General features: G+C 42.1%; 1 protein-coding gene across 1 annotated transcript in view; it reads left to right on the forward strand.

Annotated features, from left to right (window-relative positions):
* VPS39 (VPS39 subunit of HOPS complex) overlaps positions 1-19,477 on the forward strand; it is a 45,494-nt gene that overhangs the window by 12,982 nt on the left and 13,035 nt on the right. Inside the window, exons 3-11 of the mRNA XM_043920032.1 lie at positions 3,478-3,542; positions 3,834-3,876; positions 5,272-5,366; positions 6,318-6,416; positions 6,860-6,952; positions 9,345-9,528; positions 13,925-14,045; positions 14,158-14,278; positions 18,730-18,859. Of these exons, the coding sequence (XP_043775967.1) occupies positions 3,478-3,542; positions 3,834-3,876; positions 5,272-5,366; positions 6,318-6,416; positions 6,860-6,952; positions 9,345-9,528; positions 13,925-14,045; positions 14,158-14,278; positions 18,730-18,859 (951 nt within the window). The remainder of the gene's footprint in view (positions 1-3,477; positions 3,543-3,833; positions 3,877-5,271; positions 5,367-6,317; positions 6,417-6,859; positions 6,953-9,344; positions 9,529-13,924; positions 14,046-14,157; positions 14,279-18,729; positions 18,860-19,477) is intronic.

Below are 19,477 nucleotides of genomic sequence, written 5' to 3' on the forward strand. Positions count from 1 at the left end.
TGAACTCCGATATATCCTGGCTCTTCCTGAGGTCCTCAGCAAGCCTACAGAATAAAATATAATTCTCAACTTTTAGGTTGTGCATTTTTTTCAGTCGACAGTTTCTAGACCCCAGGAGGTATCCCACAATCCTTTCAGAGGATCCACAACGTCAAAACTTAAGTTCGCACCGTAACACTAAAACATTATCATTTTTTCATTGACATTTATCAACATTTGCACTGATGGTCTAAAAATAGTGGCAGCTAATACTGCTGCCCCTTAAAACAACTTCATGACAATGTGTCAAAAAAAACTTTGGCACCACACTGACCTAGCAGTTGTATTTTTTTCCCAGTGTATGCTCACAGTGTTTTTTTTTTCTTTTGCCAGTTTCACCCCTGGTAACTCAGACGGTTAAGAATCCGCCTGCAATGTGGGAGACCTGGGTTTGATCCCTGGGTTGGGAAGATCCCCTGGAGGAGGGCATGGCAACCCATTCCAGTATTCTTGCCTGGAGAATCCCCATGGGCAGAGGAGCCTGGCGGGCTGCAGTCCATGGGGTTGCAAAGAGTCAAACATGACTGAGCAACTAAGCATACATGTTCTTTGTGGGGCAGTAAAAAGTATTAGTTTTATTATATCTTGACCCTTGAGAACACCTCTTCAGTAATCTCTGTGGTATAATGGGAAGTACACGTAAATCACTTCTGCTGTGTGCAAGGTATGCAGCCCGGTGACCACCTCAGGGGAAAGCTCTCATGTGATTGTTGGGAGCTGAGCTGAGCTGACCATTTATTTAATGGAGCATCATTTCTGCTTGAGAGAATGACTAACAGATAGATTGTGGTTTTTCAGAGCATTTGGGTGTTTGGTAGATGTTTTCTCAAAAATGAATAGAGTCTCTCACTTCAAAGAAAACAACTGGCAGTAGTGTTACTGCCAGTTAACTGATAAAGTTAGAGCTTTCAAGAGAAAATCAGAATTGTGGAAAAATTGTATCCAACCCCATGAACTTGACAGCTTCTCAGCACTGAAAGCTTTTTCTGATGAGACTGGGGTGATAATGAGCATGATTTTTTTTTTCTCAATTGTATAACAAAATGTGTCAACATTTGGAAAATCTGCATAACTATGTGAACCAATATTTTCTAAACAAAGCATAAATAAAAGAGCCATTCAAAATGTAATATACACCAATGGACTTTAACAGAAAAGTTCATTAATAGGTTTCAGATTCCAGATTGCAAGAAACTCCCTTTGTCAAGTTTTGGTCTAGCATCAAAGATCCACAATTATCTGAAAAAGCTATTAAAAAGCTATTCCTCCCTTTTTCAACTACATGTCCACATGAGGACAGATGTTTGTCATATACCTCAGCCATACAGTGTATCAAAACAGATTAAATGCAGAAACAAATATGAGAGCCAACTGTCTTCTGTTAGTGAAGTGAAAGTCACTCAGTCATGTCCAACTCTTTGCAACTCCATGGACTATACAGTCCATGGAATTCTTGAGGCCAGAATACTGGAGTGGGTAGCCTTTCCCTTCTCTAGGGGATCTTCCCAACCCAGGGATTGAACCCAGGTCTCCCACATGGCTGATGGATTCATTACCACTGAGTCACCAGGGAAGCCCAAGAATACTGGAGTGGGTAGCCTATCCCTTCTCCAGCAGATCTTCCCAACCCAGCCATTGAACCAGGGTCTCCTGCCAGACCTTAAAAGAGATTTACAAAAGTGTAAAACAATGCTTTTCTTTTAAATTTGGAGAAAATAGTTGTTATTGATAAAAATATTTATGCTAATAAGCAATGAGCTTATTACTGTTATAAGTCATTTAATGCATGTTTTTAAGGGGCTTCCCTTGGTGTTTCAGTGGTAAAGAATCTGCCTGCCAGTGCAGGAGACACAGATTGAATCCCTGATCTGGGAAGATCCCACATGCTGGGGAGCAACTAAGCCCTTGCAACTATTGAGCCTGTGCTCTAGAGCCTGGAAATCGCGACTACTGAAGCCCACCTACCTAGAGCCCGGGCTCAGCAAGAAGAGAAGCCACCACAATGAGAAGCCAGCACACCACAACTAGAGAATTGCCCCTACTCACCGCAACTAGGGAAAAACCTGTGCAGCTACAAAGACGCAGGATAGCACCCCTCCCCACCAAAATACACGTTTTTAAAATTTCTCAGTTTTGGTTTCTGATATGGTAAACATTGATAGCTGTAATCCATGTAGAAGTTTGATCCTCAGTAATTTTTAAGATGAATGGGTCCTGACATCAAAACGTGTGACAATCTCTGTCCTAGATAATTCTGCCTAGAAAGAGAATTGTTAGAGGTAATAATGCCCTTTTCAAATAGAGAACTCTTTATCAAGCAATAATGGCTGATATTTTTTTTCCCTTATGAAATGTAATGACATAATACAGAGTAGGTTTCTGAATCACCCACAACTTCAAGGCCCCATCTTCGTCTCCTCTTCCTAGAGACATGTGGAGGAAGTAAGACCAACTTTGGTGACGTGGGCCTTTGTGGCTGCTCAGAGAATCTCCACCGACTTGACTTGCATGGTCAGCAATGTACATAGTCTCTCCTCTAGCTGGGAGGCAGGTGGCAGGGTGCAGGCTTTACCCAGGCTCCATGTAAAGTCAGCCCTGAGTTTGCCTCTGGCCTGTCTCTCCTGGCTGCTCTCTAACTGCTTGACCTGTCAGTTCTCTCAGAGATGAAATTGGAATAATAACCACCCTCCTTCTTGGGGTGGTTGTGAAGTCACAGAGAATACACACAAATTTAAAAATCCGGAGCCTGGCACTTAGTTGTTGCTTAGTTAATCATAACTGCTATTATTGCTGTGATATTTATTCTTTTTGACCCTTTGGTGGTTTTTGATGCTAAATATTTTGGTCACCCGAGCAAGATGGGCTTCACGTGTTTTTAAGACCTATAACTTTCTTCCCCCTTTTTTTTGCAACAGTGTCAGCAGGTGTAGCATCATCCAAGAGTGGCAGTAAGTGTAGATGCATTAAGTTGCTTTAGCTCCGGGGCTGGTGTTTGCTCTGTCCTGTGATGCAAGACATATGGTAGCTGCTGGGAGTTAGTTAGATCTAAGAACGCTTTGGGCTGGGATTCATTGCTTGGGCTCCCATATTTGACTGTTACTTTTTACACTCTTTTGATGAAATACTTTGCCAAGGTACTATTACGTGGGATAAAATCCTTGTAAGTACCTTGCAGCTTCAGTAAACTGTGGTTTGGTCCTTTCTGCTAACACCAGGAAGAGGTGCATGAAACCCTTTTTTCCAAAATTGGAGCTGAAAGCAACTTACTATCTTTAGTAAAGACAACTGTCTCTTTTAGATCTCCAACTTCTGTTCTTTCAGGATTTTTTTTTTTTTTTAATGATTCATGTAGGAGAGTGGTATGGAGCAGCATTTTTTGTCATGGTTCTTTTTATAGGTATTCCTGTGTTTGGAAATGTGTTTGTTTCTTTTCCATAGGTTGCAACAGGTTTGAAGTGACATTAGAGAAATCCAATAAGAACTTCTCCAAAAAGATTCAGCAGGTAAGCCACGAAATTGATGTCTAAGAGACCTGATCAAAGCTAGAACTTTGGTAAAATTATTTACTTGTCTTTGAATCGTCTGCTGTCTGTCCTCCTATTTCTGCAGGGATATCTGTCCATCCATTACATACCTGAAATCCTCTTTCATGAGCAGAAATTGTGATTGCATATAAGTCAGATCCTTGCCATTGATGTTGGCTTTTTAGTCCCTTTTTATTTTTAGTTAAAATGAACATTTGCTGAACCTTGTCAGAAATGTTTAACTGAATCTAATGATTTGCTCTTTTCTAGATCCACGTGGTCTCCCAGTTTAAGATTCTGGTCAGCTTGTTAGGTAAGAAAAGGGGTTGCATTTGTATTTCATGTATCAAGAAACAGAAACTGTGATCTGATTAACCTTTTCATGGTTAATTTGACAGTTGTTATTTAAAGTGAAACTGACACATTCCACACCAGATACAGCAGGGTACACAGGTAATAAAGGTACATCCCCCATATCTTGAGCTCTGTTCTCCAAGAAGTGTCATTTCATTCATTCAATATATATTGTGCCTTACTCTAGACATTGGAGATACCAAGTTGAATGAGACATGGTTTCCATCTTTAAAACTTAAGTTTTGATTCTGAAGACCAAAATGACAGAAAGTACTCATATTATAGTGGGATAAGTCACAGTGGAGCTTCCCAGGGGCTTAGTGGAAGGAGTCTACCTGTGATGTAGGAGACCCGGGTTTAATCCCTGGGTTGGGAAGATCCCCTGGAGGATGTGGCAACCCACTCCAGTATTCTTGCCTGGAGAATCCCATGGACAGAGGAGTCTGGCATCCTATAGTCCATAGGGTCACAAAGAGTCAGACACGACTAAGTAACTGAGCATGCAGACACACAAGTTCCAGTGAAAATTTATAAAAAGTGCAGGGTCTTAATAACAGGAGGGACAGCAGTGTCTAGTGGGTGATTAGAATTTCAGCAGGAAGACAGAGGTCAGCAGAGCATTAAAGGCAGAGGAGACAGCTTCAGCAAAGGCCCTGAGATGTGGCCAAACTTCAGGTATATGGTGGAGAGTGGCTAGAAACAGGTGAGAGATCAGGGCCAGACTATTCAAGGCCTTGTTTGAAAAGCCACAGTTTCATGGGAGGTGGCCAGTAAGGCCTTTTCTTGACAAGCAGAAGAAACTTGCCTCATGCTCTGTATGTTCAGCCCAGCGCCCGAATAGTAGAATCCTTTTAAACTTAAGTTTCTAGTTAAGAGAGAAACATTTAAAGTACCTAAAACTGGCTAGAGGGTCCAAGTGAAATTGTTGTGCTTGCTTTGCTAGGCAAAAAATTCTCACCATGTGTTTTTACAGAATCCATAGGGTGTTTCCTTTCTCTTATTGGAGCCTCCTAACATGAGTAGTTTTACAAGGAATTTCTTTTACAGATATTACATCAGGAGTTTCCAGATTTGAGAAAGACCAAGTGTAAGAGTGCTGTTTGAAGTGAAAGAGCTCTTTTACTCAAGCTAGCCCAGATTGAAAGAAACAAAATATCCAAGTTTAGAAGATTAAGTGATCTCTTACTTATTTTTTTTTTTTACTGGTTCATGGACCAGAATAAGTCATTGCTAGTGAAACTGAAGATAATGTCTTGAACCAGCATTTGCCATTTTTTTTTTTTTTTGTCTTGAAGTTGGCTATCCTAGAGAATTGTAATAATTTATAGTGGTGTTTTTATCTCCTACCAAACAGAAAATAATATTTACGTCCATGACCTGTTGACATTTCAACAAATCACTACGGTTTCCAAGGCAAAGGGAGCATCGTTGTTCACATGTGACCTCCAGGTAAGTGCAAGGAAGATAAAATTGGACTTTGTGCATTGATCAATACAGCCTTTCCTCACCATCCCTCCCAGTAGATGGGAAGAATGTAATATTGATATCCAAACTCAGCAGAGGCTCCAAAGAGAGTATTTGATTTTGGATCATATTAGAGAAACCTCCCCCTTAGTACGTGACCCGAAGCTAGAATATTTGCGTTCCCTGGTTGTGTGCTAATTAGAGCACCGGACCACTGTATTTCAGGAGGCAGCTAGCTAAAAATGAAACCGCTTGCCATGGACAAACTAGTGAGGAATCAGGACTGTGATAGTACATGAGCATAGCTCTGTGGCATTAATTGACTCATGTTTTAAACGTATCATTGTGGTCTTCATCATTAGGGAGTTTTCGCAGTTTAGAAAAGACACTTCTCCTGATTTTTGCCAGCTCATCATCCTTAGCTTCTTCACAATCTGCCTCACCCCTCTAACTCAGGTTTGATCACTTATTAGCACTTATGGTGTACATTGACACTGCACTGTTTGTTTTATGCTTAGACATTTTCTATCCCCCCTACTCCTTTAAAGGATTGAAAGCGGGCCTGCTATCACTGACACAGGCTGATCCCTGCCCCTGCAGGTATTGACAGCTATGAGCAAGAAACATTTAAGGAAAAAAGGAGGAAGCAGTTGTCTAGATTTTCCTCTCTAAACTACTTCCGTCTGTGAGGTTTGCTGGGGCCAGTGTCTCTGACTAGCAGCCCATGGGGAGGACACACTCCTCAGCACGTTGGGTGTGAGTCCATCTTGAGAGAATGGTGTGTGTTGTGCTCAGCTTCTCTGGCAGCATGTCTTTGTATGACAGGAATGTTCAGATGAGTAGCCATTTCAGGTGGAAAATCTCTGAATTAGCTGTCACCCACTTCTGGAGTCATCAGTGTACACATCCTCATTTGCTCTGCGTGTCTCTTCCCAGCACACAGAGACTGGGGAGGAGGTGTTGCGGATGTGTGTGGCTGTGAAAAAGAAGCTGCAGCTCTATTTCTGGAAAGACAGGGAATTTCACGAATTGCAGGTAAAGTCCACGGTTACCTAATCCGTGGGTTGGGTGGGAGCTGCTGCTAAGTTGACCCACAGCTTGAAAGATTGGCTGTTCAATTCCTTTGAAGCCCAGGAACCCAGTGTTCTTCCCAGATGAATGTTCCACTCTGAATACCTAAGAGTTACTCATGCACATTTGTCAGAGTCTCCTGGTCTTCAGAGACAAGGGAAGCACAGCCCTACATCTCCACAGATTGATTTATATCAAAATGGGTTTTCACCTTTTTAAAATGCACCTTGTCCATTTCATGGGTTTCATATTTTATTATGAGTGCTTTCCTGGTCTTGTGCTAATAGAATTGTATTTAGAGGAGGGTGAGGGTGATTTTGCAGATGGGAGTAGAATAACAGGAAGGTCACTTATTTTTTTTCCCCCTTTAACATCTTTCCAGTTAAACACTTGCTCTTTTTCTCCAGGGGGACTTTAGTGTACCAGATGTGCCCAAGTCCATGGCATGGTGTGAAAATTCTATCTGTGTGGGCTTCAAGAGAGACTACTACCTAATAAGGGTAAGGTTTACCTTTTATGCAAATATCATCAGTTTACCTTGGGGAAGTTGACTGTGAGTTTACCTGGGGGAGATGATTATATGCTTCTGAACTGCAGGTCGAGAGGTTGCATTAGGTAGAGTTTTGGCATAACAGAGTTTGTGTTTGTATGTTTGGTTCTTTTTCATGCTCTAAACATCTTTTGCAAATAAGATGTCTGTGTATCTTAAGCCAGACAGCGTCATCTCTCAGTTCTCTACATAATGAATTATCCACATGCTGTATCTAGATAATTAGGACTGCTTGGCTCTGTCCAGTAGCATTATCATGGGCTGCTATCTTGAGGCTTCGGTGTTCAGGAATTATATACTAATTTTAGTATTTTTTTTTTAAACTTCGGCTGCGCTGCCTGGTTTGCAGGATCTCAGTTCCCCAACCAGTGATTGAAGCCCAGCCAGGCAGTGAAAGCACTGAATCCTAACGACCAGACCACCAGGAAACGCCCTGATTTTAGTAGTAACTTAAGTATTTTTGAGACTTTGAGTTTCTTGCCTCCCTGAATCTTATAGTATATTTGTTGTAAAATTGTTTTCATTTTTTTTAAATTTCGAAAGCCTTTTTTTATTATAGAAAATAAGAAAATATAGATAAGGAGAGTAAAGGAAGTGCAAGTCATCTATAATTTTTCCAGTCACTGTTAACCTTTTAGTAATGTGCATCTGCTCTATTTACGAAAAATATAATGTTATACACATTGTTTTGTAACCTGCTTTTTCTCTTAACCTAAGAGGTAAATATCCACAGCATTGGTTTTTTTCCCTCCAGTGTGCATATGTATGTAGACAAGGTTGGTATACCATTCATTTTATAGGATAATATAAATTCCTCATCTTCATACCCCTCTCGTAATCTAGACTTGGCAATCAGTCCTAGAAGTCTTTCTCCCCACCTCCTACTTCCCTCCTTCCTGCTGTGTTTGCTCTTCATTGTTTTTCTAGTGAATATATTCCTTCTATATTTATGTTCTTGGGCTGGCCTCGTTTTATCAGCATCAGAACTGCAAGCTCCTAGGTAGTTACTGGGCTTCCCTGGTGGCTCAGATGGGAAAGAATCTGCCTGCAACACAGGAGATGTGGGTTCTACCCCTGGGTTGGGAAGAGGCCCTGGAGAAGGGAATGAGCAGCTACTCCAGTATTCTTGCCTGGGAAGTCCCGTGGACAGAGAAGCCTGTCAGGCTACAGTCCACGGGCTTGCAAGAGTCAGACGTGACTTAGTGACTACACCTCCACCGCCAGCTGAGTTACTGCTTTGTAACTCACTATATAGCAGCTCGGCAGACAGGTACCTGAGAGGAGTCTGTGAGCGCTGGGGGACGGCGCCAGGCTTGGAGGAGGGCTCTCATTGCCCTGCCTGCCTTAGGTGTGCTGTCACCTTCTTGAGAGTGGAGTGTTCTGAGGGTGAGGAATCTTGCTTTAGGACTAGTTTATTCAAAACTACTTCCTTTATTTATGTACAGCAACATTCTTTTGGACATGTGGTTCAGAGTTTTGGCAGATGCCTAGAGTTGTGTAACTACCAGCACAATCAAGGTTCAGAACTGGGGACTTCCCTGGTGGCCCAGTGGTTAGGGCGTCACGCTTCCACTGCAGGGGGTTCAGGTTCAACCCCTGATCGAGGGAGTGACTAAGATCCTGCATACCTTGAGGCCAGAAAAATAAAGATTCAGAACAGTTCCATCACCCCAAGAAATTCCCTCATGCTCTCCCTCTGACGTCAGCCTTCCTCCCACAGCCCCACCTCTAGTCACCACTGATCTGTTCTTCTTCTCTTATAGTTTGCCTTTTCCAGATGTCTATAAATAGTATCATACAGTATGTAGCCTTTTGAGCCTGACTTCTTTCACTTAGCATAATGCAGTTGACATCCATCTATGTTGTGTGTGGGTCAGTATATTCTTATGACTTCCATTATATGGAAGGACAAAGTTGTTTACAATTTTTAGCCACTATAAACATTTGCACACAGATTTTTATGTAAACACAGATTTTTCATTTCTCCTGGGCAAATGCCTAGGAATGGGATTGTCGGGTCCCATGGTAAGTGTATATTTAATTTTATAAGAAGCCAATAAGGCTACTATACCATTTTGTGTTCTCACCAGCATTGTATGAGAATTCCAATTACTTTAGCACTTGACTGTTAGCTGCCAAGCTAGATGCCTGTCTCCATGTTAGAGAAAATAAGAACCGGTTCAAAAATTGTCATAACAGACTATTAATATTTCTTTATGCCAGATAAGGAATATTATTGGCCTCTGTAGACTTGGGGTTTTAACTTGATTTTTCTAGGCCATCCCTCAGTTCATGCCATTGGCTGGAGAAAGCTAGGTGACTCACTTTGTGTCTTCCTGTAGGTGGATGGAAAGGGGGCCAACAAAGAGCTCTTCCCAACAGGAAAACAGCTGGAGCCCTTAGTTGCACCTCTGGCGGATGGAAAAGTAGCCGTGGGTCAGGATGATCTCACCGTGGTGCTCAATGAGGAGGGGATCTGCACACAGAAGTGTGCCCTGAACTGGACAGACATCCCAGTGGCCATGGGTAAGACCTGCAAAGCTGCTCTTTCCCACTTTGGGCTGGGGCCATGCCACTCTCATAGAATGGGGCTCCACTCAGAGCTTTAGCAGACTGGTTTCCAGTGTCACTTACTCTCAGTTCCCCTTCTTGTAAGTAGAAAAGTGTTTCTGGGTTATAAAAGATGGGATATTCTGGGGACTTCCATGCTTCTGCAGGGGACACAGGTTTGATCTCCGGTTGGAGAGCTTAGATCCCACATGCTACACAGTGCGGCCCACCCACAAAAAAAGGAGAATATTTTGACTTTTGTAGGAAGTTAGGTTTTGCCAGCTTCCGACTAAACGGGGGAAAATGTAAACAGAGTCTCATGTTTTAGGAAGTGATTGTCTGCTGCTATTTTTATCTTTTACTTCCTTTTCTTTTACATTTGTTTAAAAATTTTTTTAATATATTTTTTATTTTTGGTCATGCTGGGGCTTCTCTGCTATGCAGGCTTTTTTTTCTCTAATTGCAGCGAGCGGGAGCTATCCTCTAGTTGTGCGTGGGCTTCTCATTGCCATGGCTTCTCTCATTGCAGAGCAGGGTCTCTAGGTACAAAGGCTTCAGTAGTTGTGGTTCCCAGGCTCTAGAGCACAGGGTCAGTAGTTGTGACACATGGGTGTATTTGCTTCACAACATGTCGGATCTTCCTGGACCAGGGATTGAACCCATGTCTCCTGCATTGGCAAACAGGGAAGACCCCAGGGAAGCCCTGCCTTCTTTTTTAATGGTTTTATTTTATCCTCTGCCAAATAGACTAAGCTTGGAAATTATTTAGTCCTATGGTATGTATAACAGCGTTAAAAGGTTTTTGATGTGGTGGTTATTGCTGCTTTTGTTTTTGTAGCTTAGAGGCTGCAGATTGTATTCAAAGTATGTCTGCCCCACACATCAGGTGTTTCTGCTCCTACGCCTGCCTCAGGCTCCCAGCACTTTGCAGTGATATTACCTGGAAGCCCATGACCACGCTCGCAGCAATTCATTTTTAGTTGGGAGAGTGAATATTAAATATTTTAGTTACTTCTGTGGAGGGGCATACCAGCCTGCTGTCTTTAAGGGCCCTAGCTTGGGAGTCAAGGATTACATCTTGAGTAAAGAGACGAAATGAGACCCTGCTTCAGGTATTAAATCTGATGAGTTGAGATTTGGTAGTTGAGAAAGGGGAAGTTCACTGTTCAATTAGTCAGTAAGAAGTTTTGTTAAAATTGGACTAGACCAGGCAGGGAGTTTAAGGTCTAGCTTGAAGAAAAATTTCTTTCATTTTAAGCAGAAAAAAATGAGCAGCTATGCAGAAGACATGCTAGTTTGTGAGCAGGCATCCAGAGACTGACCTGATTGAACAGGTGGTATGGATTATGAAGGGATGAGGAGGGGGCCAGTTGTTGGGGTCCACGTGCAGGTCCAAGAGGCCAGTAGATTTCTAAATGGTAGAAGTCATAAAAGTGTTAGTGGTTATTCTGGTGGTGGCTAGAGATGAACAGACCAGAAGGAAGATAAAGCAAAAGGTCAGTATTTTATGGGGCTCACTGAAAGGACTGATGCTGAAGCTTCAACACATTGGCCACCTGATGCAAAGAGCCAACTCATTTGAAAAGACCCTGATGCTGGTAAAGATCAAGGGCAAGAAGAGAAGGGGAAGACAGAGGATGAGATGGTTGGTAGCATCACTGACTCAATGGACATGAGTTAGAGTAACTCTGGGAGATGGTGATGGACAGGGAAGCCTGGCATGCTGCAGTTCATGAGGTCACAAAGGGTCAGACACGACTTAGTGACCAAACAACAGAAAGGTCATGTATATTCACAAGTTTAGGGGCTTAACGTGAGAAGGGAGGGGACATTCTTCCTAGGTAGGGTGAGAGAATACCCTTCAACAGGAAGAAGTCTTAGCTTCCTGAATAGAGTACATGTGTTTTTGTTTCTTTTTAATTTTTGTATTGATTTCTGCCATACACAAGGCAAATCAGCCATAATTATACATATATTCCCTCCCTCCCTTCCCCCTATCCCTTCCCTCCAGGTCATCACAGAGTGCCAGACTGGCTTCCCTGTGCTACGCAGCAACTTCTCACCAGCTATCATCCATCTTACACCTGATAGTGTATATATGTTGATGTATATATTTCTCTGTTCATCCTGAGTGGAGTCCATTTTAAACTTGGATTATATTTCGGCTCTCCTCTTCACTACTGTACCCAGGCTCCAGTCATTCTTTTTTATCGTACTATCTTATTAATTAATTTTAATTTTTATTGGCATTTAGCTGCTGTTCAGTGTTGTGTTAGTTTCTGCTGTACAGTGAGTGAATCAGCAGTGGTGGTGGTTTAGTCGCCAAGTCGTGTCCGGCTCTTGTAACCCATGGACTATAGCCTGCCAGGCTCCTCTGGTCATGAGGTTCTCCAGGCAAGAAGCAAGAATACTGGAGTGGGTTGCCATTTCCTTCTCCAGGGGATCTTCCCAACCCTGTAATCGAACCCAGGTCTCCTGCATTGCAGGCAGATTCTTTCCCAACTCGAATCACATATGTATACATATATCCCCTGCTTTTTGGATTTCCTTCCTAATTGCTCCAGTCATTTGGAAAAGACTCCCCATTCCTGTGCTTTCGTCCGGCTGTTGCCTTTTCCTTTCTTTGCCCAGCAGCATCCTGTTCATATGACAAGTCCCCTGTTCAGTGGCACTTCCTCTCAGAGGTCTTCTCTGACCCACAGGCGGAATTAGTCACTTCCCCCTGGGTGCTCCCACCATCCCTTGGAGTTTCTCTGTCATGCGAGCTGCATGTCCCGCAGGATGCAATGAGTTGTCTGTCTCCTCTGTTCATGTGGGGGCTCTGTGAGCTCTGCGCTCATGTCTTAGTTCCCTTTGAGCAGTGCCTGAAACATCCTAGCCTCTTAGTAAATGCTTGCTGTTAGAAGAATCACTGTTGTTGTCCGCCCTTCATTACGTGCCTTCTGGACGCCAACCAGTCTGCCATGTTTGACGACTCAGAGAGATCCAGACCATCTCTGAATGAATCATAAAATGTGACAACCGAAAGAGTTTCTATGATAGATTTCTTCTTTTGTTAAATTAGACCCTATTAAAGTAGGCCAGATTTTAAAAAGACAGAAGTTTTACATAGTTACATAAATTAACATGAAAGAAAATTATAATAGCTTTTTAAAAATTTTTATTTATTTTTTATTTGAAGGATAATTGCTGAAAATTGTAAGAGCTTTTTAAAATGAGGCCAGTGTTAAAAAAGGAAAATATGTTATTTAATTCTGTTCTTTGGTAAGATGAAAGATATCAACATAATAACAACAGTAGCATTTCAACTAATGAAGGAATTACTAAGGCCTCAGTTCCCTCATTTCTGAGTTCCTTTCTGGTTTTGAACTTTTATTGTACAATTCATTTAGAGTATAAATAGCATGTATAATATGAAAAGCCTTTTATCTGAAAGTAAATGACAAGAAAATAAATTTATAGCAAGTTAATCACACCAAGAAACTATTCTTATAGATATATCCTTTGAAGTTAAATTTTTATATAATAATTATGCCATCTAGTGGTTCATTTTTTTTTTTACTAATTTAAAATTATTTTTAATTGTGGCTAAAAAAAGCACATGGCATAAAATCTTATCACCTTAACCATTTTTAAGTGCACAGTTCTGTAGTATTACGTATATTTACATTGTCATGCAGATTTCAAAACCTTTTCCTCTTGTGAAAGGAAAACTCTATACCTATTAAAAAACCATCCATGTCCTCTCCCCCTGCCCCAGCACTTTGTTTTCCTATGAATTTGACACCATTACCTCCTGTGAGAAAATGGTTATGCTGAGAATGCCATCCATCTGCCTTCTCTGTGAACCATTGAGCATCACGTGGAGTTTTGCATCTTTTCAATGTGATGATCTCAAGCAGAGATAGCATAGACCAGAAATGTGGATTTCTCTCTTCAGAATAATTTTCAGGAAAAAATAAAAAGAAGTTGCCCTCCTCTTGCCTTTCCTAAGAGGATGAAAGAAATTATGTCACCTTGTTCTCTGACTGACTCATTAGGGGAGCTGCCACTGGCCTTGGTTTGGCCTGGCTTTGTGACTGATGAGAAAGGAGCTGCTGACTCTTTCACCCAGTCCTCTCAGCAAAACAGTAGGAATGGAGTCTGGTCACTCTGAGCAAAGCTAAGATGCATCCTTAAGATTTCTCTTAGCATCACTGAGACAGGCAATTTTTTTTTTTTTTTTTGTATATCACAGTATAGGATCCTGGCTTGGTATTTGACTAGTGGACCATTTGGAGATCCAAGTGCAGCTTAGAAATGAGAAGCTGAAATGTCTATAAACCTAAAGCCTTAGAGAGAACCTCAACTCAACATGTTCTCTCTCGCGCAGAGCACCAGCCTCCCTACATCATTGCAGTGTTGCCTCGATATGTGGAAATCCGAACATTTGAGCCGAGGCTTCTGGTCCAGAGCATTGAACTGCAAAGACCCCGTTTCATTACCTCGGGCGGGTAAGGAATTCCTTTCTTTACTGTAGCTGCCATCTTATTCCAAAACTTTAAAGTCATCTGGGTCATCATAAAGCTGGCCCTCTCTTGCTAATTCTCTTACCCCTGTCTCCAGATCAAACATTATCTATGTGGCCAGCAATCACTTTGTCTGGAGACTCATTCCAGTCCCCATGGCGACACAAATCCAGCAGCTTCTCCAGGACAAGCAGTTTGAATTGGCTTTGCAGCTCGCAGTAAGTCTTTGTTTCTGATATGTGGGTGTGAGTTTGCCTTCCTCGTCCCTCTTCAAGGCAGGTGATTTTGGTTTAGATGTTCATGTTTTGCTTGGACTGGAGGAATAAGCACAGAGCTGAAAGTCAAAGGGCTTGGATTCAAGATCTGACCCTGCCATAAAAGTATCTGTGTAACTCGAAGTAATCTCACTGTCTCTGTCAAATGTAGAAGGAATGCCAATTATACTAATAGTATTTCATTGAATTAATAGGACAGTAAAATAATTGAATAGATATGGTATGGCCTTGAAAAATTAAAGACAATGCAAATAGCAAAATAACAATCGTCATTGTCAAGGTTATAGTTTGGTTGAATGCAACAGCTCCAAGGCCTCTCAGAGTCCCTTTCACAAGTAGGCTCCTGGGCTTGGATAAGCAGGCCTTCTTTAGGCACTTTGAACACACCTCAGGTTGCTGCCTTCAGCAGGGCCCCAGTCTTCAGGCCGTCACTCTCCTTGAATGTTTGCATGGGACGTTCCTCACACTCTTGGCTGGGTAGTGACCATGCTGTTGTTGCAGTGATGCTCTTATTGCCAACATGCTTCTGGAAGATTGACTTTCAAGTCTTGCCTTATTCTTTTAAACATCCCTAGTGGTGATTTTTGTCATCTTGAAAGAGTGGATTTGAATTTATGAAACAACTGAAAGTCATCCCGAGCCTCACTTACTCATTAAAACCAGACAGTGCTAATTTAGTAAGAGAAGTGATTGTTATGTAGTTAATAGTAGGAAAATTTGGTTTTTAGAGTATCTTATAAATTATTTCTGAAAGGGAAACAGTGATCATAAATTTTGGAGTACAAATGATTATAATCATATGTGGTGGATACTTTTGAGGAGGAACTTTTATTTTGGGTGTATAAGTTCTAGACTGAAAACAAAAATCCAGTCTTAATTAGTTAGACACATTTACTATCCCATAGATTGTTTCTTTCTTGGGCCATTTAATTTTAGCATCTTACTGTTTTTTTCCCCACTCGTGTATTGCCCTAAATTATTTTATTTTCATTTTAAAAATAATGAGTACCCATAAACCCACCACCTAACCCCCCCAAAAATAACTTCTGTAACCGATACATCCCTCCCCATCCCATCCCTCTGCCTATGCTCCAGACACAGCCATTATCCTAACTTTGTGTTTTGTTGTTGTTCTATCGCTAAGTCGTGTCCGACTCTTTGAGACCCCATGAACTGCAGCATGCCAGGCTTCCCTGTCCTTCACCATCTCCCTGAGTTGGCTCAAATTCATGCCCATTGAGTCAGTGATGCCATCCAACCACCTCATCCTGTCGTCACCTGTTCTCTTGCCCTCAGTCTTTCCAAGCATCAGGGTCTTTTCCAATGAGTTGGCTCTTCATATCAGGTGGCCAAAGTATTAGAGCTTTAGTTTCAGTATGAGTGCTTCCAATGAATATTCAGGGTTGATTTCCTTTAGGATTGACTGATTTCCTTGCTGTCCACGGAATTCTCAAGAGTCTTCTACAGCACCACAGTTCGAAAGCATCAATTCTTGGGTGCTCAACCTTCTTTATGGTCCAACTCGCACATCCATACATGACTAATGGAGAAGGGAATGGCAAACCACTTCAGTATTCTTGCCTTGAAAACCCCATGAACAGTATGAAAAGGCAAAAAGATATGACACTGAAAGATGAACCCCCCAAGTCAGTAGATGTCCAATATACTACTGAAGAAGAGTGGAGAAATTGCTCCAGAAAGAATGAAGAGGCTGAGCCAAAGCGGAAATGATGCCCAGTTGTGGTTATATTTCTTGTTGAAAGTAAAGTCCAATCCTGTAAAGAGCAGTATTACATAGGAACCTGGAATGTTATGTCCATATATCAAAGTAAATTGGATGTGGTCAAACAGGAGATGGCAAAAGTGAACATCGACATTTTAGGAATCAGTGAACTAAAATGGACAGGAATGTTAGTTGCTCAGTTGTGTCCGACAACGGGAATGGGCGAATTTAATTCAGATGGCCATTATATCTACTACTGTGGGCAAGAATCCCTTAGAAGAAGTGGAGTAGCCCTCGTGGTCAACAAAAGAATCCAAAATACAGTACTTGATTGCAGTCTCAAAAATGACAGAATGATCTAGGCTCGCTTCCAAAGCAAACCATTCAACATCACAGTAATCCAAGTCTATGCCCCGACCACTAATGCTGAAGAAGATGAAGTTGAACGGTTCTGTGAAGACCTACAAGACGTCCTAGAACTAACATCAAAAGAGATGTCCCTTTTATCATAGGGGACTGGAATGCAAAAGTAGGAAGTCAAGAGATACCTGGAGTAACAGGCAAGTTTGGCCTTGGAGTATAAAATGAAGCAGGGCAAAGGCTGACAGAATTTTGCCAAGAGAATGCAAAATGGTCATAGCAAACATCCTCTTTCAACAACACAAGCGACGACTCTACACATGGACATCACCAGATGGTCCACACCAAAATCAGATTGATTATACTCTTTGCCTCCAGAGATGGAGAAGCTCCATACAGTTAGCAAAAACAAGACCTGGAGCTGACTGTGGCTCAAATCATTTCTCCTTATTGCAAAATTCAGACTCAAATTGAAGAAAGTAGGGAAAACGACTAGGCTGTTTAGGTATGACCTAAATCAAATTCCTTATGATTATACAGTGGAGGTGATGAATAGATTTAAGGGACTAGATCTGGTAGACAGAGTGCCTGAAGAACTATGGACGGGGGTTCGACATTGTACAGGAGGTGGTGACCAAAACCATTCCCAAGAAAAAGAAATGTGAGAAGGCAAAGTGGTTGTCTCAGGAAGCCTTATGAGTAGCTGAGAAAAGAAGAGAAGCAAAAGGCAAAGGAGAAAGGGAAAGATATACCCAATAGAATGCAGAGTTCCAGAGAATAGCAAGGAGAGAGAAGAAAGTCTTCTTAAATGAACCTTTGTGTTTATCATGCCCTTAGATTTTTTTTGATAGTGTTTTACATATATTTGTGTGCTTGAGTATGTGTCTAGTTTTTGAGCTTTATGAAAAGGGTATTATGTAGCACATGGCTTTTTTAGCATCCGTTTTTCTTAACAGGAATGGCTTTTCGGTGTTCTTTCTGCTGCTGGTTGTCTGTTTCATCTTCGGTAGAGAAGAAAAAAGTGGGTTTCCTTTTTTCCCTTCTCTTCTCTAGGCCTGTACTTACTAGGTATTCTGCTCTATGACAGAAGAAGGTTGCTTGATATCATCTTGGCTCTTGAGGAACCTGCCTCTCATTTAAATTAACCAGAGGACATACATGAAACTTTCAGAGGGCAGTTACATACTGAACTTTGCTATTAGGCCAGAAAAAGAATCCTAAGGTTGGACTTTTTAAAGATAGGTCAGACCAGGAGCTTGAAACAGGGAGAGTTACAGAGCCTGAGGAAGTTAGAAGTGAAAACAAGTGTGGAAACGAGTATTTCCAGGACACTTGGAGCCCATTCTGACTGGCATGGTGGGTGTGGCGTGGATGTGTGGAAATAACCTAGGTAAGGAGACTGTGCCAGGCTTTGAGAGCCTTTAAAGCACCAAACAGGAGAGCTTAGCCCAAGCGCAGCCACGTGCTGGTGGTGGCCTGGATGGGGTGACAGCGACAGAAGAGGAGAAGAAAGGAAGGGGAAACGTGGAGAGGCATTTTGAAGGAAGAAGTTAAATGTGGTAAAGATTGGCTAAGAAGGATATAAGAGGGGGACGGTTAAAGGAAGAAACAGATATTTGGCTTATACTGTGAACAGGACCTTTCCCAGTCATGCCAGCTATGTTAACCATCTTCCATCCTTTGAGCACGCCATGCTCTCTGTCTGTCACTTTAGGGTCTTGCACAGTGCTGTCCTCTTGGCCTCAGATGTCCTCCCCTCCCCCATCTGTCACCTGCCAACCTCACCTGGCCAGCTCCAACTCACCTTTGTGTCTCAGCTTGCATTCCTCCTGGGAACCTTCCTGGACCCGCTGTCCACACTGGGCTGACCTGAACACCCCACCCGCGTGGTTCTGTCATCACTCACTCTGCTTTGTTTTGATTTTTTTTCTTTAAACCCTAAACTTTATTCAGATTTCACTAAGTTTTCCCATTAATTGTCCCTTTTTCTGTTCCAGGTTCAAATCCAGAAATCACAAAGTATTTAGGTGGCACACATTCACAGTGTCCTCTGACCTGTGGAAATTTCTTAGTCTTCCTTGTTTTTCATGATCCTGATGGTTTTCAGGAGTACTGGTCAGGTATTTTGTAGAAGTCCTGTTGTGTTTTAATTGCATAGTTACTTATGATTAGACTGTAAGGGCAATCTGTGAGGTCAGAGCCACGTGACTGCTTTGTACCCTGTGGCATATACATGTTCCAGGATATCGTCTGATACCTGGTAGATATTGGACGAGTGAGTGAGCGCCTACCTATTCTACTCTCTTTTCAGGAAATGAAAGATGATTCCGACAGTGAAAAGCAGCAACAGATCCATCACATCAAGAACTTGTATGCCTTCAACCTCTTCTGCCAGAAGCGTTTCGATGAGTCCATGCAGGTCTTTGCTAAACTTGGCACAGGTAACAAGGGGGTCTGGCCTCGGGATGAGGAACTAAACAGAGGGAGGGGAAGCTGGAAAGAATGGGGAGAAATGATACCAGACTTCCGAGAATGGGGAAAGTTAACCTCATCTAGATTGATCCTTGTACTTAGCAGGATCCTGTGGGTGGCCATGTGACTATCTATTTACAGCCCTGATCTTGTGACTCTGGTCTCATTCACATACACAGACTTCCAGTTTGCCCTTGCCATTAGAGGAAGGTAACAGAAAGTCGTTCAAGACAACAGACATGTGTTTTATCATCTAGTGATTAGATCATTGACTGCAGTTCTAGACAAAAGTCACTGACTTGAGCCTAGTAGGATACAACAGTAGGGTTGTTTGTTTTTTTTTTTTTTGGCTACTCTGGGTCTTTGTTGTGGAGTGCGGGCTTCTTCTGGTTGCAGCACACAGGCTTCTCTAGGGTTGCTTGAATGTCCTTATATAGAGTGACTGGCTTTTCCTGGAGTTGGTGATCCAAGAGACCTAGCCGGAAGCCTTAGTGCCATTTAGGGTGATCACTTCTCCCCATGTTCTGTTGATTTACAAGGGCCTTCCAAGTTGGGGCAAGGGAACACACACTCTTCATGGTGTGGGG

The sequence above is a fragment of the Cervus elaphus genome, chromosome 12, assembly GCF_910594005.1.
Source record: "Cervus elaphus chromosome 12, mCerEla1.1, whole genome shotgun sequence".
NCBI classification, from domain to species: Eukaryota; Metazoa; Chordata; class Mammalia; order Artiodactyla; family Cervidae; genus Cervus; species Cervus elaphus.